Here is a 26,700-nt window from a genome sequence, read left to right as displayed (position 1 = left end):
ATGGGAGTTCAGAAAAATTAGGGGGGAATCTCATAGAAACCTATAAAATTCAGACAGGACTAGACCTGGTAGATGAGGAAGGATGTTCCTGATGATGGGTGTGTCCAGAACCAGGAGTTACAGTCTGAGGATACAGAATAGACCAATTAGGACAGAGATGAGGAAAGATTTCTTCACCCAGAGAGTGGTCGGCCTGTGGAATTTGTTACCGCTTGAGGCCAAAACATTGTGGATGCGATCCAACAGACATGTTGTGCGCAAAATTTAGCTTGCCGCAGCACAGCGTGGCCGTTGAAAGTCGGGAGACTCCTCCCCCGGGATCTACCCAGCTCACAACGCCTTGCGAGATTCAACGCAATCGGGCGAGATGTTGCGATGTGACTCACGCCCCCACTATGGGCGGGATCACTTTTTAGCAAATCTACATATTAGAATGAGGCAGTGAGCCTTACTCTAATGTACAGATTCCTGAAGTTTTGGGATTCAACCCCTCACCTCAGAGACCTTGGGCAAGCGCCGTTCAGCACTGGCCCCCACAAAAGGGGACCAGACAGAACGGCACTTGTGGGGATTGTCAAGGGGATCAGAGGCCCCCAGCTGCATGTCCTTTTGGACAGGGTGGTGTCCTGGTACTGCTAGTGCCACTTGGGCACCATGATAGTGCCAGTTCGACACCCTGGCAGTGCCATCTGGGTGCCAGCCTGGCACTGCCCAGATGGCACTGCCGGGTTGACACTGCCAAGGTGCCAAGCTGCCATTTTTTACTTGCGCGTGATCAGGCCAGGGTTGCCTGGTTTCGGGGTGTGGGGTGGGTCCTGGGGATCCTACCATAGTGCATTTGGGCTGGGGGGAGGTCAGGGAACGTTTTGGGCGCCTTGGAGATTGAGACACCCTTTAAAAAGGGCGTCTCGGTCTCTTGCTGCAATGGGGAGTTCCAGCAAACGGAACACGGCTATGTGCAGCCTCGGCCTTGTGTTCCCCATTCAGGCCCCTTATTCAATACAAGTTGCGTTGAATAGCCATGTGTTTCTGGGCACTGCTAGCGCCGGAAAACAAACGGCTAAACGTGCTCGCTCAGGGACTTTGTTCACTTTTGGGTGAATCGCGTCCTGTATGTTTTCAAGAAGATTTTCAAGCACAATTTTCTCCCCAAAATTGCATCAGCTGAGAAAGGTTGTGTGAAATTTTCAGACTTCACAGACACCTTTTGAAAATGCCTGATTTAACAGCACTGCGTGCAATTTCAAAGTGCTGTCGAGGATCAGACAGCCAGCTTGGGGGGGGGGGGGGGGGGGGGGGGACTGGGTCGGGGAGTGGGGGGGGAGTGGGGGGTGTGCTTAACACATCAGCAATGCCAGGATTCTGAGATCAAGGGCACCACAATCTCAAAGTTAAATTTAAGGCCCTCCCCCTCAGACCGTAGACAAGAACACCTCCCATTCCCCACACATTGATGGAAAAATCCCCAATGGAGGAGTATGACTCCCCCCACCAGAGCCCCCTGCATGTGCCCGTAACACTGAGGGAGAATTGAGAATATCCAATTCATCTCACAAGCCCATCTTTCGGGACTTGTGGCAGGAAACCAGAGCGCCCGGAGGAAACCGGCGCGGCAATGCCCAATGTCAGCCATGTCCCTCAGCTCCCAGGGCCTGCAGGCACTTCCGTGCCCCCATCATGAGCCATTAAATGGGATCAAGAAGGAGATACATATATTTCTGACTTATAAAACGGGTTAAAGGGATATGGGCAACAGATGGGGACTTGGATTTGATAACAGGAAGAGATCAGCCATAATATGATTGAATGGTGAAGCAGGCTCGAGGGGCTGAATTGCGTACTTCTACTCCTAATTCCTACATTCCTATGACAACTGGATTTTGTTTTTGAAAACCAGTAGTGATTTACACTGGCATGACTGCAAACCTCTGGAGAGAGGGGTGTGGCGAAGTGGTCGTGGGGTGACAAGATTGAAGTATGTAAGATCCTGAGTAGTCTTGACAAGCTGGATGTGGAAAGGATATTTAATCTGTGGCTGCGCCGGTTTCCTCCGGGTGCTCTGGTTTCCTGCCACAAGTCCCGAAAGATGGGCTTGTGAGATGAATTGGATATTCTCAATTCTCCCTCAGTGTTACGGCATCAAGCCCTTTAATGAGATTATAATTTATGTTAAAATATGTCAGGTCCACGCCGAGACTAATTACGCCATTGGCGGGGGCAGGTATGATCTCAGACGGAGATCTCGCTGGTGCAAATCCCCTTTTTGGTCGCTTGTGAGATTTAGCGCCACTTAGGGGATTTACACTAGTGGCCAACCTGGCCCAGTAGATCTCGGCCACTATCTTCTGTTCAATTATATTTTGCACCTTCCCTTTGCTTCGCCTACCAAGCCAAAGCTTTCCCAATTGGTTCCCCACACTCCCTGAGTGCATGGCATTGTAGAATTCAATTGGGGGAAAAGTAATTTAATGAGAATAAAAGCAGCAATAATTTTTAATATTTGCAAAATGGTTTCACTATTTAGGGTTTGAGTTAAGGTTTCACCAGTTATTATTTTTAATATTTTTATTCATAGATTTCATAGAATTTACACTGCAGAAGGAGGCCATTCTGCCCATCGAGTCTGCAAAGGCCCCTGGAAAGAGCACTCTACCCAAGCCAACACCTCCACCCTATTCCCATAACCCAGTAACCCCACTCACCTTTGGACACTAAGGGCAATTTAGCATGGCCAATTCGCTTAACCTGCACATATTTGGACTGGGGGAGGAAACCGGAGCACCCGGAGGAAACCCACGCAGGCTCGGGAGAATGTGCAGGCTCTGCAGAGACAGTGACCCAAGCTGGGAATCGAACCTGCGACCCCGGAGCTGTGAACCAACTGTGCTAACCACTATGTCCCCACAATATTATTATTATCAATTTTTTGCATCTTAATTAAACATAGTAATAAGCATTGTTTTTGTTTCAAGTGGGCTGAAATGGCCATTGGAATTGGCACAGAGTTCCTCAGTCTTCGCCTGCACAATTTTGTGGCGCGACGCGCATGCTCAGTGGAAGGTGGCGGGTCCGCCGGGGCGCGTGCGCAGAGGTGGGCGGCAGCGCATGCTCAGAGGTGAGCGGGCCGCGGGGGAATTTAGTGAATTAACGGAAACTGGGCGGGGAGTTAAAATCAGAGGCTGGACAGCCCAGGGCTGAAAAATTGGCGAATAAACGGACCCGGGCGAAGGGAAACATATGCTGGATGAGGGCCTAACGGTTTTCGGGAGGGAACATTCTAGAGTTTTCTTCAGATTTTCCGGCCCCTGGCGGAGGGAAAATTCCCGCCCGAAATGTTAAAAGATCGAGAGAATTGGGGGATGTCAGGGAGGCTGATCCTCGCTCTAACGGCCGCCTGGGTGGCCCAGGTCACGGGTAAGCAATGTTTTCAGATCGAGCAATCGTCTGTGGAGTTCATCCTAACGCAGAACCATCAAACTTAATACAATCCGGCTTCTGATACAGTTTGTCTGGCTCTGGGCAGTGCTCTCCCCTCTCTCTCTCCCCCTCACTCACTCTCACCTTCTCTGTCCCTCACTCACTCTCACCTTCTCTGTCCCTCACTCACTCTCACCTTCTCTCTCCCTCACTCACTCTCACCTTCTCTCTCCCTCACTCACTCTCACCTTCTCTCTCCCTCACTCACTCTCACCTTCTCTCTCCCTCACTCACTCTCACCTTCTCTCTCCCTCACTCACTCTCACCTTCTCTCTCCCTCACTCACTCTCACCTTCTCTCTCCCTCACTCACTCTCACCTTCTCTCTCCCTCACTCACTCTCACCCTCTCTCTCCCTCACCCTCTCTCTCCCTCACCTTCACTCTCACCCTCACTCACTCACCTTCTCTCTCCCTCACTCACTCTCACCTTCTCTCCCTCACTCACTCACCTCTCTCCCTCACTCACTCTCACCTTCTCTCTCCCTCATTCTCACTTTCTCTCTCCCTCACTCACTCTCACTTTCTCTCTCCCTCACTTTCTCTCCCTCACTCACTTTCTCTCTCCCTCATTCACTCACCTTCTCTCTCCCTCACTCACTCTCACTTTCTCCCTCACTCACTCACTTTCTCTCTCCCTCACTCACTCTCACTTTCTCTCTCCCTCACTCACTCTCACTTTCTCTCTCCCTCACTCACTCACTTTCTCTCTCCCTCACTCACTCACTTTCTCTCTCCCTCACTCACTCACTTTCTCTCTCCCTCACTCACTCACTTTCTCTCTCCCTCACTCACTCACTTTCTCTCTCCCTCACTCACTCACTTTCTCTCTCCCTCACTCACTCACTTTCTCTCTCCCTCACTCACTCACTTTCTCTCTCCCTCACTTTCTCTCTCCCTCACGCACTCTCACTTTCTCCCTCACTCACTCTCACTTTCTCTCTCCCTCACTCTCACTTTCTGTCTCCCTCACTCACTCACTTTCTCTCTCCCTCACTCTCTCACTTTCTCTCTCCCTCACTCACTCTCACTTTCTTTCTCCCTCACTCACTCACCTTCTCTCTCCCTCACTCACTTTCTCTCTCCCTCACTCACTTTCTCTCTCCCTCACTCACTCTCACCTTCTCTCTCCCTCACTCACTCTCACTTTCTCCCTCACACACACTCACTTTCTCTCTCCCTCACTCACTCTCACTTTCTCTCTCCCTCACTCACTCACTTTCTCTCTCCCTCCCTCACTCACTCTCACTTTCTCTCTCCCTCACGCACTCTCACTTTCTCCCTCACTCACTCTCACTTTCTCTCTCCCTCACTCTCACTTTCTCTCTCCCTCACTCTCACTTTCTCTCTCCCTCACTCACTCTCACTTTCTCTCTCCCTCACTCACTCTCACTTTCTCTCTCCCTCACTCACTCTCACTTTCTCTCTCCCTCACTCACTCTCACTTTCTCTCTCCCTCACTCACTCTCACTTTCTCTCTCCCTCACTCACTCTCACTTTCTCTCTCCCTCACTCACTCTCACTTTCTCTCTCCCTCACTCACTCACTTTCTCTCTCCCTCACTCACTCTCACTTTCTCTCTCCCTCACTCACTCTCTCTTTCTCTCTCCCTCACTCACTCTCACTTTCTCTCTCCCTCTCACTCACTTTCTCCCTCCCTCACTCACTCTCACTTTCTCCCTCCCTCACTCACTCACTTTCTCCCTCCCTCACTCACTCACTTTCTCCCTCCCTCACTCACTCACTTTCTCCCTCCCTCACTCACTCACTTTCTCCCTCCTTCACTCACTCTCACTTTCTCCCTCCCTCACTCACTCTCACTTTCTCCCTCCCTCACTCACTCTCACTTTCTCCCTCCCTCACTCACTCTCACTTTCTCCCTCCCTCACTCACTCTCACTTTCTCCCTCCCTCACTCACTCTCACTTTCTCCCTCCCTCACTCACTCTCACTTTCTCCCTCCCTCACTCACTCTCACTTTCTCCCTCCCTCACTCACTCTCACTTTCTCCCTCCCTCACTCACTCTCACTTTCTCCCTCCCTCACTCACTCTCACTTTCTCCCTCCCTCACTCACTCTCACTTTCTCCCTCCCTCACTCACTCTCACTTTCTCCCTCCCTCACTTTCTCTCTCCCTCACTCACTCACCTCCTCTCTCCCTCACTCACTCTCACCTCTCTCCCTCACTCACTCACTTTCTCCCTCCCTCACTCACTCACTTTCTCCCTCCCTCACTCACTCACTTTCTCCCTCCCTCCCTCACTCTCTTTCTCCCTCCCTCCCTCACTCACTTTATCCCTCCCTCCCTCACTCTCACTTTATCCCTCCCTCCCTCACTCTCACTTTATCCCTCCCTCCCTCACTCTCACTTTCTCCCTCCCTCACTCACTCTCACTTTCTCCCTCCCTCACTCACTCTCACTTTCTCCCTCCCTCACTCACTCTCACTTTCTCTCTCCCTCACTCACTCTCACCTTCTCTCTCCCTCACTCTCTCACCTCCTCTCTCCCTCACTCACTCTCTCACCTCTCTCCCTCACTCACTCTCACTTTCTCTCTCCCTCACTCACTCACTTTCTCTCTCCCTCACTCACTCACTTTCTCTCTCCCTCACTCACTCACTTTCTCTCTCCCTCACTCACTCTCACTTTCTCTCTCCCTCACTCACTCTCACCGTCTCTCTGCCTCACTCACTTTCTCTCTCCCTCACTCACTCTCACTTTCTCTCTCCCTCACTCACTCTCACCTCTCTCCCTCACTCACTCTCACTTTCTCCCTCACTCACTCTCACTTTCTCTCTCCCTCACTCACTCACTTTCTCTCCCTCACTCACTCACTTTCTCTCTCCCTCACTCACTCTCACTTTCTCTCTCCCTCACACACTCACTTTCTCCCTCACTCTCACTTTCTCTCTCCCTCACTCACTCTCACTTTCTCTCTCCCTCACTCACTCTCACTTTCTCTCTCCCTCACTCACTCCCACTTTCTCTCTCCCTCATTCACTCCCTCGCTCTTACTTACTATCTCTCTCGCCTCTTGAAGGCACCAAGGTTGTGGCTTCAAGACGCACTCTCCAAGATCCACTGCAGCACTGAGGGGATGTGGTTCTGCCCGCGGTCCCGCTTTTCAGATGGCCAAGTTAAGCCCAGGAGGACGCTGTTGTCCTCCCGGACGGATGCAAAACAAAAAATGGTCCAGTTTTGAATACAAACAAGGGAAGCACCCCTGATGTCCTGACCTATATTTTGTCCCGCAATCAATCAGTATTCGCCTGAAGAAGGGGCTGCGCTTTGAAAGCTAGTGATTCGAAACAAACCTGTTGGACTTTAACCTGGTGGTGTAAGACTTCTTACTGTGCCCACCCCAGTCCAATGCTGACAACTCCACACCGTAGTATAATGAAGACAGGTGAGGGCTAAGCATGACAGGATGTGGGCAGTACAATTTTGATAAGTTGAGTTTACATACAAAATAGGAGCAGAAGTAGACCATTCAGCCCCTCAAGCCTGCTCTGCCATTCATTAAGACCACGGCTAATCTATTTGTGCTTCGAGTTCCACGTTCGTATCTACTCCCGATAACCATTGATTCTTGTTAGGCAAGGTAATCAATCTACCTCTGTCCAAAGAAGTATTCAGTGACCCCGCTTCCACCTTCTGAGGCAAAGTGTCCCAAAGCGCACAGACCTCAGGGGGGGAAAAGAAATCTTCTCATCTCTGTCCTAGAAGGGTGACCCTAATTTTAAAATGTGCCCCCTTGTTCTGGACTCGCCCATAATGATCATAATCTTTATTTGTGTCATAAATAGGCTTACATTAACACTGCAATGAAGTTACTGTGAAAATCCCCTAGTTGCATTACTCCGGCCCCTGTTCGGAAACACTGAGGCAGAATTCAGAATGTCCAATTCACCTAACAAGCATATCTTTGGAGGAAACTGGAGCACTGGAGGAAACCCACACAGACACAGAGGAAATATCCTTTCCACATCCAGTTTGTCAAGACTATTTAGGATCTTATATACTTCAATTCTGTCACCCCAACTCTTGTAAACTCAGTAGAAACAAGCTCAGCCTGTCCAATGTATTCTCCTAAGACAACTCACTCATTCCAGGTACCAATCTAGCAAACTACCTCCAACGCATTTACATTCTTCCTTAAATAAGGAGACCAAAGCTGCTCCCAGTATTCGAAATGGGGCTTCACCAATGTCCTGTATAACAGACGGATAACATCCTTACTTTTATGTTAAATTACTCTCAATAAAAATGGATAGCATTCCATTAGCCTTCTAGATTACATGCTGTCTTAAAAGGTTGTAAGGGCCTGGACATTATGGTCAGCAACAAATTAATGGTGCTCATTATCCACAACATATGCCCATGAACTGTTGAAATGTGCTTCGAAAATGTGTTCCTTCTTCCTCAACCGTGATTTCCCACCTACAGTTGTTGACAGGGCCCTCAACAGTGTGCGGTCTATCTCCCGCGCCACTACACTCGCCCCCTCCCCTCCCTCCCAGAACAAGGACCGAGTCCCCCTCATCCTCACATTTCATCCCACCAGCCTCCGTATGATCCTCCGCCATTTTCGCCAACTTCAGCGTGATGCCACCAACAAACACATCTTCCCTTCACTCTCTCTTTCAGCATTCCGCAGAAACCTTTCCCTCTGGGATAATCTAGTCTACTCCTCCACCATACCCAGTAGCTCTCCCATCACCCATGGCACCTTCCCATGCAATCGCAGAAGGTGTAACACCTGCCCCGTTACCTCTTCCATGCTTAACATCCCAGGCCCAAAACACTAATTTCAGGTTAAGCAGTGTTTCACCTGTACCTCTTCCAATCTGGTCTGTTGCCTTCGCTGCTGCCAATGTAGTCTCCTCTATATCGGAGAGACCAAACGCAGACTGGGTGATCGCTTTGCTGAGCACCTTCTGTCTGTCTGCATTCAGGACCCGGACCTTCCCGTTGCTTGCCATTTTAACAAAAGACCTTGCTCCCATGCCCACATGTCTGTCTTTGCCCTGCTGTAATGTTCCAGTGAAGCTCAACGCAACTGGAGGAGCAACATCTCATCTTCTGATAAGGCACGCGACAGCCTTCCAGTCTCAACATCAAATTCAACAACTTCAGATGATTAGCTCCACCCCACCTAGTCCCATTTGTTTTCATCCCCTTTCATTCAACTGTCTCTTACCATTTCTTTCCTTCTTGTCTGTCTTAATATATATAAACCTCCCCCCCCCCCCCCCCCTCTGAATCTTATCCACCTTTCCTTACCCCTTCTCCCCTTTGCTTTCCCCTTCCCTTCCTCCCACATCTTCATCTGTCACAGTTTAGCCTCTGATGTTAATTTCTCTGCTGTTTGGCCTATCACACCTTTTGTTCTCTCTGGGGACTGCCATTAGCACTCTTTTCCCTTGGTTTTTGTGGCTATTAGCATCACGTTTCCCTGGGTTTCTGTGGCTATCACTCGTCTTTCATTCTCACTCCACAGTATAACTATTCCCCACATTCTCTGACTGTTACTTTTGACAAAGAGTCATTGGACTCAATGTTAGCTCTTTTCTCTCCCTACAGATGCTGCCGGACCTGCTGAGGTTTTCCAGCATTTTCTCTTTCGTCCCATGGACTGTTTGATGGCATTTTCTTACTGTGACTTGCACTTGTTCAGCACCTGTTACAGGGCACCTGTGTGAGCAGGTCTAGTTTGTGTATGCCTCCTTCACCAATCAGATTGAAAAATCTTTGCAGAAACGTACAGAATATAAACTCAGGAAGTTACAATATTTAGTTCAATGAAAAATTGTGTACAGAAAGTGAAATAAAGGGACTGGATGAATAAAATGAGAGAGAGGAGTAAGAGATAAAGGTGAAAGCCAATTCTCCGATCGTAATTAAAATATGAGGAAATGAGATCCGTCCTTATTTAAAAGTACATTTGCAGTGCAGAGAGATTGCTTGGCAGTAATTAACACATAACAGACCACCAAATATTCACTTGTACTTGAATGGACAAGCCCTAACTTTCTCTGGAGTAATTTGGCAGAGAGCTAATGAGCAATTACTATAACTTCATGTCCTTTGTATATGTTAATGTCAAGATCTATAAACAAGGTACTGGTACAGTGAAGCTGGAGGAGTAGGTGAACGCTGAAAGCAGCTTCCTGATTTTTACTTTTAACTGAGCATGAATAGACATTTTTTGAGGGCTCTACTTGATATTTCTTGAGGGCTACTTTTCTTCAGGGTGTGCATTTTGGTTCTGAGGGGCTGCTTTTCCATTCTCACTCATGCCGTTATTAGGTAATGCAGTTACATAACTTTGTTTCCCTCTGTATCCGTGTTGATTTTTTTTTGGATTTCCTTATCTCATAGATATGGTAGTACATACCAAAAATTGTGTATACATATTTGGTACATAATTAAATGTTTTAGTGTGGAATATCCTGAAACCCACATTCATTACCTCTAGACTCAATTATTCCAAGATGCTCCTGTCTGATCTCTCGCATTCAACCCTCTTTACTCTTAAGGTCATCCAAAATTGCCTGTGTCTTAACTTGCAGCAAGTTCTATTCCCTTATCACCACTGTGCTCGCTGACCTACCTTGGCTTCCAATCATGCGACTTCTTGATGTTAAAATTCTCATCCACAATTTCTTGTCACTCTATGGTCTCACCCATCCCTATCTCTGCAATGTCAAAAGCACCACAACCCTCCAAAGATATCTAATTCTGGCCTCCTGTGAATTTCAGTCACTGCACCATTGGTAACCATGTCTGTAGTTGCTAAGACTCTATTAAGTTCTGGAATTCCCTCCCCACAATGCCCTGCCTGACTTTCATCTTTAAGGCACTCATTGAAATCTACCTCTTTCACCAAGCTTTTGGTTATAATAATAATTATAATAATCTTTATTATTGTCACAAGTTGGCTTACATTAAGACTGCAATGAAGTTACTGTGACAAGCCCCTAGTCGCCAAACCCCGGTGCCTGTTCGGATACATTGAGGGAGAATTCAGAATGTTCAATTTACCTAACATCACATCTTTCGGGACTTGTGGAAGGAAACTGGAGTACCCGGAGGAAACCAATATAGTCATGGAGAACGTGCAGACTTGGCACAGCCAGTAACACAGCCGGTAATCGATCCTGGGACCCTGGCGCTGTGAAGCAGCAGTGCTAACCACTGTGCTGCCATGCTGCCTTTGACCTACTAACACATTGTGGCTTGGTGTAATACTCTGTTCTATAATGTTTGTGAGAAATACCGTCAAATATTTCATTATGTTAAAGGCATTTCATAAATTTAGCTTGCTGCATTAGGCTTCATTTACCCAAATCTAAATGCTGTTTGGTTGCCTAAGACTCCGAAGCTAACCGTAATAACTGTGATGAAGATTCAGATGACAGTTCTGATTAAGAAGAAATGATAAGCAACTGCTACCAAATTGGATTCGATTGGATTTGTTTATTGTCACATGTATCGAGGTACAGTAATAAGTATTTTTCTGCGAGCAGCTCAACAGATCATTAAGTACATGGGAAGAAAAAGGAATAAAAGGAAATAAATAATAGGACAACACAAGGTAAACAATGAACTACATAAGCACCGGCATCAGATGAAGCATACAGGGTGTAGTGTTAATGAGGTCAGTCCGTAAGAGGGTCATTTAGGAGTCTGGTAACAGCAGGGAAGAAGCTGTTTTTGAGTCTATTTGTGTGTGCTCTCAGACTTCTGTATCTCCTGCTCGATGGAAGATGTTGGAAGAATGAGTAAGCTGGGTGGGAGGGGGGTCTTTGATTATGCTGCGCGCTTTCCCCAGGCAGCAGGAGGTGTAGATGGAGTCAATGGAGGGGAGGCAGGTCCTGGGCCGAGCAGTTGCCATACCAGGCCGTGATGCAGCCAGATAGGATGCTTTCTATGGTGCATCTGTAAAAGTTGGTAAAGGTCAATGTGGACATGCTGAATTTCCTTTGTTTCCTGAGGAAGTATAGGTGCTGTTGTGCTTTCTTGGTGGTAGCGTCAACGTGGGTGGACCTGTCACTAACTGATCTTGAACAAATGGCAAGTAATGCTTCCAAATCTAGGAAAGAAGACAACAAATTGAAAGAAGAAAGTAAATCACACTTTTCTAAAATAATTTGTTACAGCCTCTTGCAGCAAACCCATTGCCATTCACTGCAGGTGCCAATATTTCCCTTAGCATGCCTGTTCTGAAAGAAAATATACATAGGCGCATGACAGCAGCTATTCTGGATGAGGACAGCAATGACCGAAGTGGCAAAAGGCTGATTAACCCACATCCTTTTAAAAACCTACGGTACTTTCAAGGTAAAGGAAGGAAATAGCAAAGGAGATTAAATAATTAGTGGTCAATTCCTTTTGAAAATGAGGAGGAAGGTATTACAATCCCAAACCAGACCTCAGCAGTGGCTAGGTTACTGGACCGAAACCCCCAATCATTACGACAACTGCAATATTAAACTTTTTAACTTCACACCCATAATGAAAATGAACAGCTTACAAATTACACCTCAAACACCACTACTCAATTTCCCATTAAACAACAAGAAAAGAAACCTACAGATCTCAATCTATCTTACAGTGGGAGAATTGTGGATTTAGCATCAGGCAGATCAGAAGGCAACTCCTCTCCAAAGTTTCTTCACCAACTCCCTCTCTAATGCTTTCAAAATGTCTCTCTGCTTTATTGGCTCCACCCAGCAATGACTTCATCTCCCCAAGCTGACAAACAACTGGGGCTGGATTCTCTGCCCCGCCGTGCCACATTTCTGTTTCAGCACACCGGCGGGATGCTCCCTTGCGCCGGTTGGTCAATGGGGTTTCCCATTGTGGGCAGCCCCATGTCGTCGGGGAAACCCCCGAGCTGCCGGCAAAACAGAGCATCCCACTGGCGGAGAATCCAGCCCTTGATCTCTGCAGGCTGCAAAGCACATTAGCTCCTCGGGGACTTCCCCAGGCAATCCACTTGGTTAATTTTCCCAACATCTTTCAATCATCACAAAGATGGATAAAGAACCATGCATTGAGTCTGCAATCACATCTGTTAACGACAAACAGAAAGTTCATGGAACCAACAATGTGTTATCCTCTGATCTAGATAATGAGGTGGAAAGCAGTTGCAGGCCACCACCATTTAAAGGAACATTGTCTCTTCAATTCAACGCATCTACCATGGACACTCCTAGCCACAGGCTTCACCTTAGTATGTCTGAAAGTAAAGAAGAAAACGTGAAATCGGGAAAACACATTTGTATAAGTCTGTATTACTAAATGGAGATAAGGGCTGTGATTATGACGACTCTGACGAGGTATAAGTGGTAGAACAAAAAATGGTGCATATAAAGCCAAAGCGAAGATTGAACCCTCAGCTTATCACTGAAAGTAATCATATGAAAGAAAGGCGAGTGTAAAGCTGGAGAGGTTGAAGAGTGCTTATTGATTAAAAATGAACCGAATATTTCCCTCAGCATTGACAATATTGCTGATAGTTTGGCTGTAGAAGATCTTCAAAATTTGGCTAAACATTCATTGGACAATCAGAAAAGACCTGCTGCATTACACAAGGGACAGAAATCCAGAAGAAACTCATTCAAGTTCTCTTCAATTTGGGCAGTCAAACAGAAACCTGACGACGGAAACCATGTTGCTTTGAAGAAGAGAGTGAAACAAGGATCTGTTTGAAGATATTAGAGGGAGTTCTAAAACCAAAGATGCAAACCTTTCAGCAGGAAAAGAACAGAGAGAAGACTAACAGAGGCCATGTTAGTGGGTGAACCAGTGCTGGTTGCCCCAGACCTAGCCCTTCAGCACTTCGAAGTATCTGTCTGACATGACAATAAACAAAGCTTAGTTTATACAGACCATATCCGCTTTTGTTTATAGAGAGGATTAAAATCCGGATTGCAAGATTGTTCCGTTGGAGTTTATTATGACGACAGTTCAATGTTAAAATTGCACACGTTCCCGGAAAGGATAAGGTGATTGTGGATGCTTTGTCACGGGTTTAAGGACTGACTAGTAATTAATGTAGAGACTAGGAAAGGAACTTGGGGATGGGATGGATATGTATTTGTGATTTGTGTCTTGCATACCTCATAATGAAATGTCCGTGCCCTGACGTTTCATTCCTTTTAGAGAGGGAGGTACATCAGGATCCTTCCTGGTGATTCCCTTATTTCACCTTTATTTTTGCTATTTTCGTATGATCCATGAATGCTTAATAGACATGTATCTTTAAGTCAAGCAGCAGAGAGAATGAGGAATTCAAAAAGTTGCAACATCGCATAATCTGCTGGTTTTTCGAACAGGAGAACTCTGACTTCTCAACATCCGAGGAATGGGGTGGCACTTGGTTTGAATGATTGGTGGCCAATGAATTGGCCAAAAGACTGTATTCTTCGGTAACAGGTGATGATTGGATCCTGTCTGGATGATTTCAGAGACATAAGGAAAGCAGAGTTGAGACCTGAACACACCGAGAAAAGGTGTTACTCTCCCTTTCTCACGTTTTCTCCAAAAACTCTGGATTTCTGAAACTGCAGACACCTGAATGAATCTACAGTGAAAACCATTACAGACTGGAAAGGAGAAATCTTGACTTGAAAGCCTGGTTTGAAGGACAGTGTACGAAAGGTAACCATCTCAAACAAATACTTTTTTTTCCCTTTTTCACCCCTCTTCCCTCTTGTGTGTGCAGAGGGTGGGTGGTTAGGAATTAGATAATAGTTAATCAATTTTATTTGCGGTATATTTCATTATAGTTCTTGTTGTAAATAAAATAATTGTGTTTTAATTTACAAACCTGGTGACTGTAATTATTGGGCAGTCAAGGGCCAAAGATTATTTTTCTAAGAATTATTGATTAATTCAATTGTCTTGTGACTCCAGTCAAGGGGGTTAGAATTGACTGTGCCGTAGCGCAGGGTGTTCGGTCAGCATAAAGAGAACAAAGAATAACAAAAGGTGCAAAAACCCCGGTAAGGTGACAGGACCAGAGTACCATGGAAGGCTAGTGTTTTAGGCGGGAGACAGGGAGAGGTCCCCAAGGAGAGGGGGGACAGGGAATTATCCCAAAAGAGCAGTCCCATTGAGGAGATAGGCAAAGATCCCAGTTTGGTTAAAAGGAGAAGAGCAGAGAAAGGGGCTCCCAGTAGGCAAAGTGCCGCATGCCGTTCAGGCAGTGGAGGTATCTGTTAGGCATAGTACTGCTCTGCTCTGCACAGCCAAAGGTCGGAAGCTGCATAGGTGAGTAGTGCTGGAGTGCATTTTGGAAATCCAGGAAACATTATCTCAGGAGTCGAGATTGAAATCCTACGCAGTGAGCCATTGTTGATGACATCTAAGCCTGGTAAATGAAGCGGGCTCAAGATTGTTGATCTATCTTTCCATTCACGCTTGAATGCATCTCTAATACCCTGCTTTGATGCTGTCTAAAATGTTATAACTACTTTTGCTATGCTTGACAGCCCCTCACCATATCAAAGTCGGCCAAGTGGGTAGCACGGTAGCACAAGTGGATAGCACTGTGGCTTCACAGCGCCAGGGTCCCAGGTTCAATTCCCCGCTGGAGCACTGTCTGTGCGGAGTCTGCACGTTCTCCCTGTGTCTGCGTGGCTTTCCTCCGGGTGCTCCGGTTTCCTCCCACAGTCCAAAGACGTGCAGGGTAGGTGGATTGACCATGCTAAATTGCCCTTAGTGTCCAAAAAGATTAGGAGGGGTTACGGGGATAGGGTGGAAATGAGGGATTAAGTGGGTCGGTGTAGACTCAATGGGCCGAATGGCCTCCTTCACTGTATGTTCTATAGAACATAGAACATAGAACGATACAGCGCAGTACAGGCCCTTCGGCCCTCGATGTTGCACCGACATGGAAAAAAAATCTAAAGGCCATCTAACCTACACTATGCCCTTATCATCCATATGCTTATCCAATAAATTTTTAAATGCCCTCAATGTTGGCGAGTTCACTACTGTTGCAGGTAGGGCATTCCACGGCCTCACCACTCTTTGCGTAAAAAACCCACCTCTGACCTCTGTCCTATATCTATTACCCCTCAATTTAAGGCTATGTCCCCTCGTGCTAGCCACCTCCATCCGCGGGAGAAGGCTCTCGCTGTCCACCCTATCTAACCCTCTGATCATTTTGTATGCCTCTATTAAGTCACCTCTTAACCTTCTTCTCTCTAACGAAAACAACCTCAAGTCCATCAGCCTTTCCTCATAAGATTTTCCCTCCATACCAGGCAACATCCTGGTAAATCTCCTCTGCACCCGTTCCAAAGCTTCCACGTCCTTCCTATAATGAGGCGACCAGAACTGTACGCAATACTCCAAATGCGGCCGTACTAGAGTTTTGTACAACTGCAACATGACCTCATGGCTCCGGAACTCAATCCCTCTACCAATAAAGGCCAACACACCATAGGCCTTCTTCACAACCCTATCAACCTGGGTGGCAACTTTCAGGGATCTATGTACATGGACACCGAGATCCCTCTGCTCATCCACACTGCCAAGAATTTTACCATTAGCCAAATATTCCACATTTCTGTTATTCTTTAATGTTCTATGTTCTAAGTGCTTCCTGCTGTGAAAAAGAGGAAGTGCATGCACTGAGATGCTTGTGATTTTGTGAGGGGCAGGAGTATTTATAAACATTGTGGTTAGCACCAAAGCAGAGATGCATTGAAACGTGACAGGAAAGATCAATGAACAATCCACCAAGCAGCTGTCACTGGGGCAAGAAAACTGTCAATCACTGGCTAATGCAATGTATTGCGATGTGAAATTCATAGAATCCAAACAGTGCAAAAGGACACCATTTGGCCCCTTTGTGTCTGCACCGACCCTTTGAAAGACCACCCTAACTAGACCAAATCCCCACCTTATCCCTGTAACCCCACCCAATCTTTGGACACTAAGGGATAATTTACTGTGGCCAATCCACCTAACCTGCACATTTTTTAACTAAGGCAGGAAACCAGAGCACCTGTAGGAAACCCACGCAGACATGGAGAGAATGTGCAAACTCTGCACGTCACCCAAGGTCGGAATCGAACCCGGGTCCCTGGTGCTGTGAGGCAGCTGTGTTTACCACTGTACCACCTTGCTGCCCAATTGAATGGAAGATCTGCATTTCAAAGGCTGTTAAGGGATTTCAAGCCCTTTGAAGTGTACTGAGCTTTCGAGGAAGCCTCTTACACGAAAGGGTGTTCCTTTGCTGTTTTGAAGCTGCTTTGAAAACCTGTGTCCGAGGCAGCAGGTGTTAGGAAAGGGTAATCGAAAATGCAGTGATGGCTTCTGGTGGAGGCCTTGGAGTGAGCGGTCGCACATTTGGTGGCTCCCTCTGAAGTCAGATTGTTTTGGTCTTTTCCCCGCCTGAAGGGCAAGCATTTGAGTGCAAGAAGTGCAGGAGTGCCTGGGAAAGGCTTTACTCCTCTCGTGTGGCTGGTGGATGGATCCATGGACTAGGAGTGGGGCAAGAAGGAAAGAGCTGCTGGAGCAGGAGAGTCTTCATGGTGCGCCACAGGATAGGATGGTGGAAGGCAAAGGGGCTGCTCTGCCTGCCCAGTGGTCAATGGAACAGTTATTACATTTCCTCAATGAAAAATGTTGACAGCAGAGGAAAGAGGCCCTGGAAGACCTGGCCAAGCTGGTGGAGCCGATTAAGTCGGGGATCGAGAGGCTGGAGTCCCAGGGCCTGGAGATCCAGAAAGTGGAGGAGGCGGTTGTGGAGCACGAGGAGCAGTTGGCCTCATTGGTGGCTGAGGTAGGGGTGATGCGAGAGACCCAAAAGAGGCTGAAGGTGGAGTATCTGGCGAATCGCCCCAGAAGACAAAGCCTCAGGATTGTGGGGATGCCCAAAAGCATTCAAGGTGAGGAGGCTGGCGTGTACATGACTAAGATGCTGGGGAAGTTGATGGGGGAGAGGTCTTATGACCGGCCACTGGAGGTAGACCGAGCGCACAGAGTGCTGATGAGGCCGCAGGCGGGCGAGCTGCCAGGCCGATGGTGGTGCTGTTGCATCGCTTTCTGGTGAGGGCATATAGTGAATCAAGGGAGAGGGTGGAACTCTCCCCTACATTGTCGCAGGATTCCATCTCCCTGATATTACAAAAGGTTAAGGATCCGGAGCAGTGCGGGTCATACTGCTGGATATCGGTACTGAATGTAGATGCCTAGCTGTTGGGCAAACGTGTTGGTTCTGTGAATCAAGGACTGCGTTCTGGGGGTGATGGGTGAGGATCAAATGAGTTTTGTGCAGGGAAGGCAGTTGGCGTCAAACGTAAGGAGGCTGCTTCATGCAATCATGATGCCTTCGGAGGGACAGAAGGTGGAGGTAGCGGTGGTGATGGACGCAGAGAAGGCGTTTGGCTGGAGTGGGAGTATCTGCGGGAGGTGTCACGGTGGTTTGGGTTCCGAGAGGGGTTTGTGGACTGGGTCTGATTGCTATACAAGGCGCCGGTCGCAAAGTAGGGAGCTTGCGGTATTCTGGGCTGCATAGTGGGACGAGGCAATGTGCCCACTCTCTCGGTTTCTCTTCGCCTTGGCTACAGAACCGCTGGCAAGTTCTGATAACAAGTACCAAGGTATCAGGAAATCAAAATAATATTAAACGGCCAAATGCTTGGATGGAAAGAGAGATATCAATTTAGAGGAAGAGATCTTGGAGTTAAATATTGGTCTCTGACCTCTCTGGAAGATATGTACTGTTGAAACAATGAGCTTAAATGTTTTATTTTATTTTAAAGGTGATTGTAGACAACCGCCACAGTTGGAAAATGGTTCCCCAACTAAAGAATTTACTTCCGAAACTCTATTTGATGTGGGTACCACAATTGTGTATAAGTGCCATTTGGGTTACATATTCAAGGAAGGGATATTAAATGATTCAAGATCTGTTACCTGTAGAAAGGATTCAACATGGACACCATTACATGCTATTTGTGAACGTAAGTGATGAGTAGTTTTGTTTCAAGCTATTATTTCTCATTAGCCATTCTTTTGCATAGAAAGTGATTGCGAGTGGAGCATGTACAGTTTCATGGAGTGTAAGTAACCCTCCCATACTTAATTCTGAAGTGCTTTGTAAATACAAGTTCATTTGTTCTTTACCTATGGAATACACATCTTACCTGTCTGTTGGGTGAATCCAAACTCCTTGAAGTACAGTTTCACCAATGAAAAGGCATCCGACAGAGAAAGGCATTTTACCTACTCATTGCCAAAAATGCGTTGTCATTCTCACACTTTCCATTTACAGAAACTGTTTGATGTTGCAAACTGATAACATTTAATCTGCAAAGCGTAGAAAAAAGTGAACTACAAATTATTCAAAAATAATCTATTTTCTTCAGTATTCACCAAATTTTTATTATTACTGATAATCGTAGATTTAGTCATCAAGCCAATGCTTAATTATTCCAAGTTAAATCAAGTACCTCCTGCTCCCTGTTACTTTTCATTTTATCCTTTAAGCTTCAACCAGAAATGTGTCTGTCATATGTCCCTGACTGGATCACTATTATTAATGCAGCCACACTGGAATTTTGTGCCCATTTTTTGAACAAGGTAAGCCAAATGATCAGAATTCCTAGTTGTAATTTCTGAAAATGGGTTAATTATTCAGTGTCAGGAATTAGTTAAATTCCTAAATCTAGGGATTGGGACATGCAGTATGAAGGAAATTTGCTGCTGTGCATTTTCAAAATCTTATAAACCTATGCTTAAATAAAGTATTGGATTTGCCCCTTCCCGAGTTTTATTTTTACAATAATCTTTATTGTCACAAGTAGGCTTACATTAACACTGCAATGAAGTTACTGTGAAAAGCCCCTAGTCGCCACATTCCGACGCCTGTTCAGGTACACAGAGGGAGAATTCAGAATGCCCAAATTACCTAACGACATGACTTTCAGTGCACCACTGGGAAAGATGGGGAAATCATTGATTTCACTATTTACTTAAGGCATCTAGGGTACAAGATTGAAAGATTGTCCATGTAAGACTTCTGACCTCGTGCTATGGCTATTCAAGAATCATTGCTTTTCAGCAGAAGGCAATTTCCACAATAAACAGTTCTTTGCCTGCATGTGATTTTGGATTTTCTATTTTATTTAAAGCAATCTGTACGAGATTTACTACACGAGGGGCTGGATTCTCCGCAGCCCCGCGCCAAAATCGCGTTCGGCGCGGCAGAGAATCTACCTTCACGCCGAAATTGGGCCCTGCGCCGGTCCTGCGATTCTCCGGGACCCGAGAATCAGCGTGATCGCGGGTGTGCGGCTAGGGGCCCATTGACAGTGGCCAGCCCAGAGTTCCCGCCGGCGTGGAACTAACCTGCTATTGCCAGTCGGTATGCTCGCGTGGCGGCTTCAGACTCGTTCCGCGGCTGCCATGGGGGGATGGGGGACGGGGGGATCAGGCACCACGGGGGACCTTATAGGCGGCCGGGGTTGAGAGCCGCACCGTCAGATCCTCGGGCTCGTGGCAGATCGGGGAGTCTAAGTTTTGTATCTACCTCCGTGGTCCAAGTCCGCCTTGGCGCTCGGCGAGGCCGCCGCCGTGCGTGTGTGCGGACTCAAAACCGGAAGTGTGGGGGCCCGTATCCGCAGCTAAAGCTGCGTGAATTACTCTGGGTCCCTGCTTAGCCCTCTGCAGGGCATTGAATTAGCTGTATTTTGTTTCAGAGTCTCCAGAGTAAAACTCCAATGTTTTTATGCCGGCGTGGGGACATAGTTCCATTTTGGGAGAATCCAGCCGCAAAATATTCAAAATTAATCTGGCTTTTCTCCTTTATTTGCTGCTCAAAAAAAAATCTCTCCTCAGTTCCTCCATTCACACCCGAATTCAGCAATATAACTTAGATCTGGGTTTCCCAAACTTTTCAAGCCGCTGAAGCCCAAGTGACCTCCCAAGTGCATCAGGGAACTCCAAGCATTCTCAAATGTCAACTCCACTTTTTTGCCACAAAATTGGTGCAAACACAGAAAGCAAATGATAACAAGTATTTTCTAGCTATAACTATGCATATATTAGAAATTAGGAAGAGGCACACAGTCACAAATACATTCACCAGCTACATTGATCCCTCGCATCAACCCCTTGCCAAGCCATCCTTCAATGCCCCGTTAATACTAACCTCTGGAAGTAGTATCCACTTTAGGAGTGGATACTGTAATCTAAAAGTTTCTCCTCTGTAAAAAAATTAATTAAGTCTTGTCTTTTGTCATTTTCAATGGGAGGAGGAATGCTGGAAAGCTGATACTCCTATCAGATACACACACTTCTCCCTCCCTCTCTGTCACACACGCAGACACACTCACCCCCTCTCAAACATGCACTCACCCCCTCTCTCACTCGCAGACCCACCCCCTCTCTCACACATGCACTCATCCCCTCTCTCACACGTGCACTCACCCCTTCTCTCAAACATGCACTCACCCCTTCTCCCACAAGTGGGCTCACCCCCTCCCCCGCATATGCACTCACCCTCTCTCACACGTGCATTCACCCCTCTCATGCGTGTAGTTACCGCTTCCCTCACATGTGTACTCACCCCTTCCCTCACATGTGTACTCACCCCTTCCCTCACACGTGCACGCACCCCTTCCTTCACACGTGTACTCACCCCTTCTCTCACACGTACACTCACCCCTTCTCTCACAAGCACTCACCCTCTCTGTCACACGTGCACTCACCCCCTCCCTCACACGTGCACTCATCCCCTCTCACACGTGTGCTCACCCCTTCTCTCACGCGTGCACTCACGCCTTCTCTCATGTGCCCCTCTCTCACATGTGCACTCACACCTTCTCTCACACGTGTAGTTACCGCTTCCCTCACATGTGTAGTCACTCCTTCCCTCACACGTGTACTCACCCCTTCTCCCACACGTGTACTCACTCCCTCTCTCACGTGCACTCACCTCTTCTCTCACACGTGGGCTTACCTCCTCACACGCGCACTCACCCCCTCCGTCTCATGGGCACTCACTCACTCTCTCTCTCATGGCACTCAACCCCTCCCACTCACGTGCTTTCACCCCCTCCCTCTCTCATGCACGCTCATGCCATCCCTCTCTCACGCGCGTTCACCCCCTCACACACACCAACTCACTCACCCTCTCTTTCACTGGCACTCACCTCTGTTTTTCTTTCTTTGTAGTCTTCTTGGGACCCCCCACGCTCTGCGGCCCAAACTGGACAGCCCACTGTTGCCTGCCCCGTTGTTGATCCCCCCCCCCCCCCCCCCCCCCCCCAAATCCCGTCCCTCTGTGCCCTCTCCGGGTTCCAATCTGTGGCTCTCGCTTCCCATCTCTCCGCTGTCCACGCTCATCCAATCAGCCGGCCTCTGATTGGATAAGCAGCTCTGCAGCATTATTCAAAATTTCCAAATGTGCATGTCTTGTCATGGAATCACTGGGAGGCTTCCTCTCAGTGTTTAGCACTGCTGCCTCACAGCGCCAGGAACACGGGTTCAATTTTTTTTTTATAAATTTAGATTAGCCAATTATTTTTTCCAATTAAGTGGCAATTTAGTGTGGCCAATCCACCTACTCTGCACATTTTTGGGTTGTGGGGGCGAAACCCACGCAGACACGGGGAGAACGTGCAAACTCCACACGGACAGTGACCCAGAGCCGGGATCGAACCTGGGACCTCAGCGCCGTGAGGCGGTTGTGCTAACCACTAGGCCACCGTGCTGCCCTACACGGGTTCAATTCTGACTTGGGCCACTGTCTGTGTGGAGTTTGTACATTCTCTCCGTGTCTGTGTGGGTTTCCTCCAGGTGCTGTGATTTCCTGCCACATTCCAACGATGTGCACGTTAGGTGGATTGGCAATGATGAATTGTCCCTTTGTGTCCAGGAAGGTGCATCTTAGCTTTTTGTGTTACGGGAATAGGGGGAAAGTGGATAAGGGTGGAGTGCTCATTTGAAGGGTCAGTGTTTACTCGATGGGCTGAACGGCTTCCTTCTGCACTGTAGGGATTCTAACATTCTTCCACGGAAATTCTGGGTTCCATGGATCCCAATTTGATAACTCCTCACTTAGATTATTCATTTTAATTCTTCAACATTTGCTTAAGTTCTTCTGTCACAACTTCCCCGCTCCCACCCCTTCCACACTCTCCCCAAAGAAAGTTTAAATAGGTTTGTCACAGGGAGTGTATTACGGTACCAGACCAGACCCCAACAGTGGCTAGGATGCTGGACTAAAAGCCCAGTAGTTTAGTTTATTTGAAAGATTTGCAGAAAGATTGATTTGCTCCAGGAGTGATTGCATGAAGAAATAGGACTTGGTTATTTTTAAAGCAAAACTTTATTATAACTACACTATTAAACTTTTTAACTTACAATTTACACCTTAAACACAACTACTCAATTTCCCATTAAACAACAAGAAAATAAACTTACAGATCTCAATCTATCTTACTGTGGGAGTATAGTGGGCTCAGCATCAGGCAGATCAGAAGGCAACTCCTCTCTCCAAAGTTTCTCCACCAACTGCCTCTCTAAAGCCTTTCAAAATGTCTCTCTGCATTCCTTGGCTCCAACCAGCAAAGACCTCATCTCTCCAAGCTGACTAACAACTGGGGCTGGATTCTCCGCCCCGCCGTGCCACATTTCTGTTTCAGCACGCTGGCAGGATGCTCCCTTACGCTGGTTGGTCAATGGGGTTTCCCATTGGGGGCAGTCCCATGTAGTCGGGAAATCCCCGGGCTGCCGGCAAAACAGAGCATCCCGTTAGCAGAGAAACCAGCTCTTGATCTCTGCAGGCTGCAAAGCACATTAGCTCCTCAGGGACTTCCCCAGGCAATCCACTCTGTATTTATCCAGTCTGAAATACACATTAGCTGGTCAATTGCATCTGCTGGCTGCTAAAGCCACCCATGCCCTGCAGAACAGAATTCTTCTTAAACTGACGCATTCTAACCCAAGCTTTGAATCCATAAATTGCCCACTACATTTATAATCCTAGTTTCCTAATATCTTCCAAAGTGATTGCAGTTTATTGGAGTGCTTAATTCCCACCCCAGTTTGCTTTTCTTGACAACCTAGTGATATATCAAATCTGGTGTAAAATTTACTGACTTTCTGTGATTCTATCCTCATCTGGCTATCAGAAAATACTTATATTCAAGTGACCAGCAAAATTGAATATTTACCGTTGAGTTTTGGGATTACTAGTAGAGATTGCTTTTGCGTGTAAACCGGGAGTTTGACGATTGAGCCTGACTGCTGTATGGTATGGTACAGTTGGAATGAATTTAGTATTTGTCTTGCCAAAATTTGCATTGCTAATACGTGGAAAATCTAGCCCTAATTTCCAGGGAAGCATGATCTTGAACAATATTATAGTTGTTTTGCAAATTTACCATGAATTCAATAAACTTTTTTTTTTTTAAATGTTGTTGGAGAGCTTGGTGTTTTACAATAATTTTTCCATTTCATTTTTTCTATGTAGCAAGGAACTGTGGTATTCCAGGAAAGATACCGAATGGATATTATGAGGCACCAAATGCTACTTTTGGAAGTAAAGTTATTTTTTATTGTAACAAAGGGTAAGTATTTGGTTTACCAATTGTTGATTGACGTTGAAGTGATTTTGGTGAAGGGCCGTGGGCGCAATTATCCCCCGCCCCCCATGCCGGGTGGGGGAATCGCGGGGCGCCGGGCAAATCTCACCAAGCCGCCCCGGCACCCGCACGCGATTTCCCCCCCCCCCAAACCGGCGCACCGAGATGTACGGCTGGCTGCTCGGAGAATCGCCGCTCGCCGTTTGTACTGGGCGAGCGGCGCTTCTCCGGCCCAGATGGGCCGAGCGGCCTGCCCAACACGACAGGTTCACGCAGGCGCCGACCACACCTGGTCGCTGCAGGCGTGAACAGCGCGAGAACGCTCAAGGGGCGGCCTGGGGGGGGGCTCAAAAGGGGTCTGGCCCACGATTGGTGCCCACCGATCGGCGAGCCGGCCTCTCTGAAGGACGCACTCCTTTCCTCCGCCGCCCCGCAAGATCACTCCGACATTTCTTGCGGGGCGCCCGTGGGGAGGACGTCACCCGCACATGCATGGGTTGGTGCCGGCCAACCTGCGCATGCGCGGGTGACGTCATTTACACGGCGCCACTTTTACGCGGCGCCAAGGCCCTTGTGTTTGGGGCAGCAGAGTAGCATGGTGGTTAGCATAAATGCTTCACAGCTCCAGGGTCCCAGGTTCGATTCCCGGCTGGGTCACTGTCTGTGTGGAGTCTGCACGTCCTCCCCCTGTGTGCGTGGGTTTCCTCCGGGTGCTCCGGTTTCCTCCCACAGTCCAAAGATGTGCGGGTTAGGTGGATTAGCCATGCTAAATTGCCCGTAGTGTCCAAAAAAAGTAAGGTTAATGGGGGGTGTTGGGTTACGGGTATAGGGTGGATACGTGGGTTTGAGTAGGGTGATCATGGCTCGGCACAACATTGAGGGCCGAAGGGCCTGTTCTGTGCTGTACTGTTCTATGTTCTATGTTCTAAGGCCTGCCGCTCGTAAATGAGCCGGCGCCACTCATAGCTCCCCGGGGGTGGGAGAATAGGGGGCGAGGAGCGGCCTCCGACGCCGAAGTGAAACACTCCGGCTTTCACTCCGGCGTCAGCACTTTGTCTCCAGTTGGGAGAATCCCTCCCCAAGTATTTACTTTTTAATTACTCGGTGACATTAATATTTTAGGCAGGAGAGCAGTATTGATCTTTCTTAACAAATATTTACTGTGATTCTGGAACTAATAATTACTCTTTTCCTAAGTGAAAGTCACCATGACCTTTTTAAAAAATCTTAACCGGGAAATTATGCCTAAACTTTATCCCCTTAACTTCCACACTTGAAAAATATTTGTAGCCGTATACTGGAATTGATGATTGGGTCTGCTCAGTGTTGTGTTTGGCAACTCAGGAGAAGCTGTTATGTACGTGTGGAATGTGCATGCACAGTATCGTGCAAGCTGTCATGGTTTGCAACTGAAATAAAAACAGAAAATACGCAATGTACTGAGCAGGTCTGGCAGCACCTGAGGAGAGAGAGAGAGGGATACAGAGTTAATGGCCAGAATTCTCCACCTGTTCGCGCAGGTGGGACTCCCTAGTCCTACTGCAGTGAATGGAGTTTCGCCTAAGCGCCAAATTTTCCGTTCTTGCTGGTAGCGATTGTGGGGTGAAATTGGACAGGACAATCCGGCCAATGGTTCAGGTCTGTGACCTTTATCATCAACTGAACCCTGCTGGACCACGGACCTGTTTCTGGAACTCTCTGCTTTATTGCTGAGTGTGTGGTTGACTGCGTTGGAGCCAAATAGAACTGCCGAGAAACTGAGTACGGAGAGAACCATTGGGAGATGAGGAAATGGCTGAGGAACTGAACAGGTTTTTTGTGTCGGTCTTCACAGTGGAAGACACAAATAACATACCAGTGACTGATAGAAATGAGGCTATGACAGGTGAGGACCTTGAGAGGATTGTTATCACTAAGGAGGTAGTGATGGGCAAGCTAATGGGGCTAAAGGTAGACAAGTCTCCTGGCCCTGATGGAATGCATCCCAGAGTGCTAAAAGAGATGGCTAGGGAAATTGCAGATGCACTAATGATGATTTACCAAAATTCACTGGACTCGGGTGGTCCCGGTGGATTGGAAATTAGCAAACGTGACACCACTGTTTAAAAAAAGGAGGTAGGCAGAGAGCAGGAAATTATAGGCCAGTGAGCTTAACTTCGGTAGTAGGGAAGATGCTGGAATCTATCATCAAGGAAGAAATAGCGAGGCATCTGGATAGAAATTGTCCCATTGGGCAGACGCAGCATGGGTTCATAAAGGGCAGGTCGTGCTAATTTAGTGGAAATTCTTGAGGACATTACCAGTGCAGTAGATAACGGGGAGCCAATGGATGTGGTATATCTGGATTTCCACAAAGCCTTTGACAAGGTGCCACACAAAAGGTTGCTGCATAAGATAAAGATGCATGGCATTAAAGGTAAAGTAGTAGCATGGATAGAGGATTGGTTAATTAATAGAAAGCAAAGAGTGGGGATTAATGGGTGTTTCTCTGGTTGGCAATCAGTAGCTAGTGGTGTCCCTCAGGGATCCGTGTTGGGCCCACAATTGTTCACAATTTACATAGGTGATTTGGAGTTGGGGACCAAGGGCAATGTGTCCAAGTTTGCAGATG

General features: G+C 47.4%; 1 protein-coding gene across 4 annotated transcripts in view; it reads left to right on the top strand.

Moving 5' to 3' along the window:
- Nucleotides 1–3,107: 3,107 nt before the first annotated feature.
- LOC119978258 (membrane cofactor protein-like) overlaps nucleotides 3,108–26,700 on the top strand; it is a 78,118-nt gene continuing 54,525 nt past the window's right edge. For 3 of the 4 annotated variants that reach the window (XR_005463411.1, XM_038819738.1, XM_038819739.1), the window contains exons 1-3: nucleotides 3,108–3,414; nucleotides 18,261–18,461; nucleotides 23,978–24,074. Coding sequence is in view for 3 of the 4 variants with exons in the window: in XM_038819738.1 (XP_038675666.1) it covers nucleotides 3,333–3,414; nucleotides 18,261–18,461; nucleotides 23,978–24,074 (380 nt within the window). In the remaining variant the exon portion in view is untranslated. The remainder of the gene's footprint in view (nucleotides 3,415–18,260; nucleotides 18,462–23,977; nucleotides 24,075–26,700) is intronic. The other variant, XM_038819740.1, reaches the window with a different exon arrangement.

Source organism: Scyliorhinus canicula, chromosome 15, assembly GCF_902713615.1.
Source record: "Scyliorhinus canicula chromosome 15, sScyCan1.1, whole genome shotgun sequence".
NCBI lineage: Eukaryota > Metazoa > Chordata > Chondrichthyes > Carcharhiniformes > Scyliorhinidae > Scyliorhinus > Scyliorhinus canicula.
This window is presented reverse-complemented; position numbering and strand designations above follow the sequence as displayed.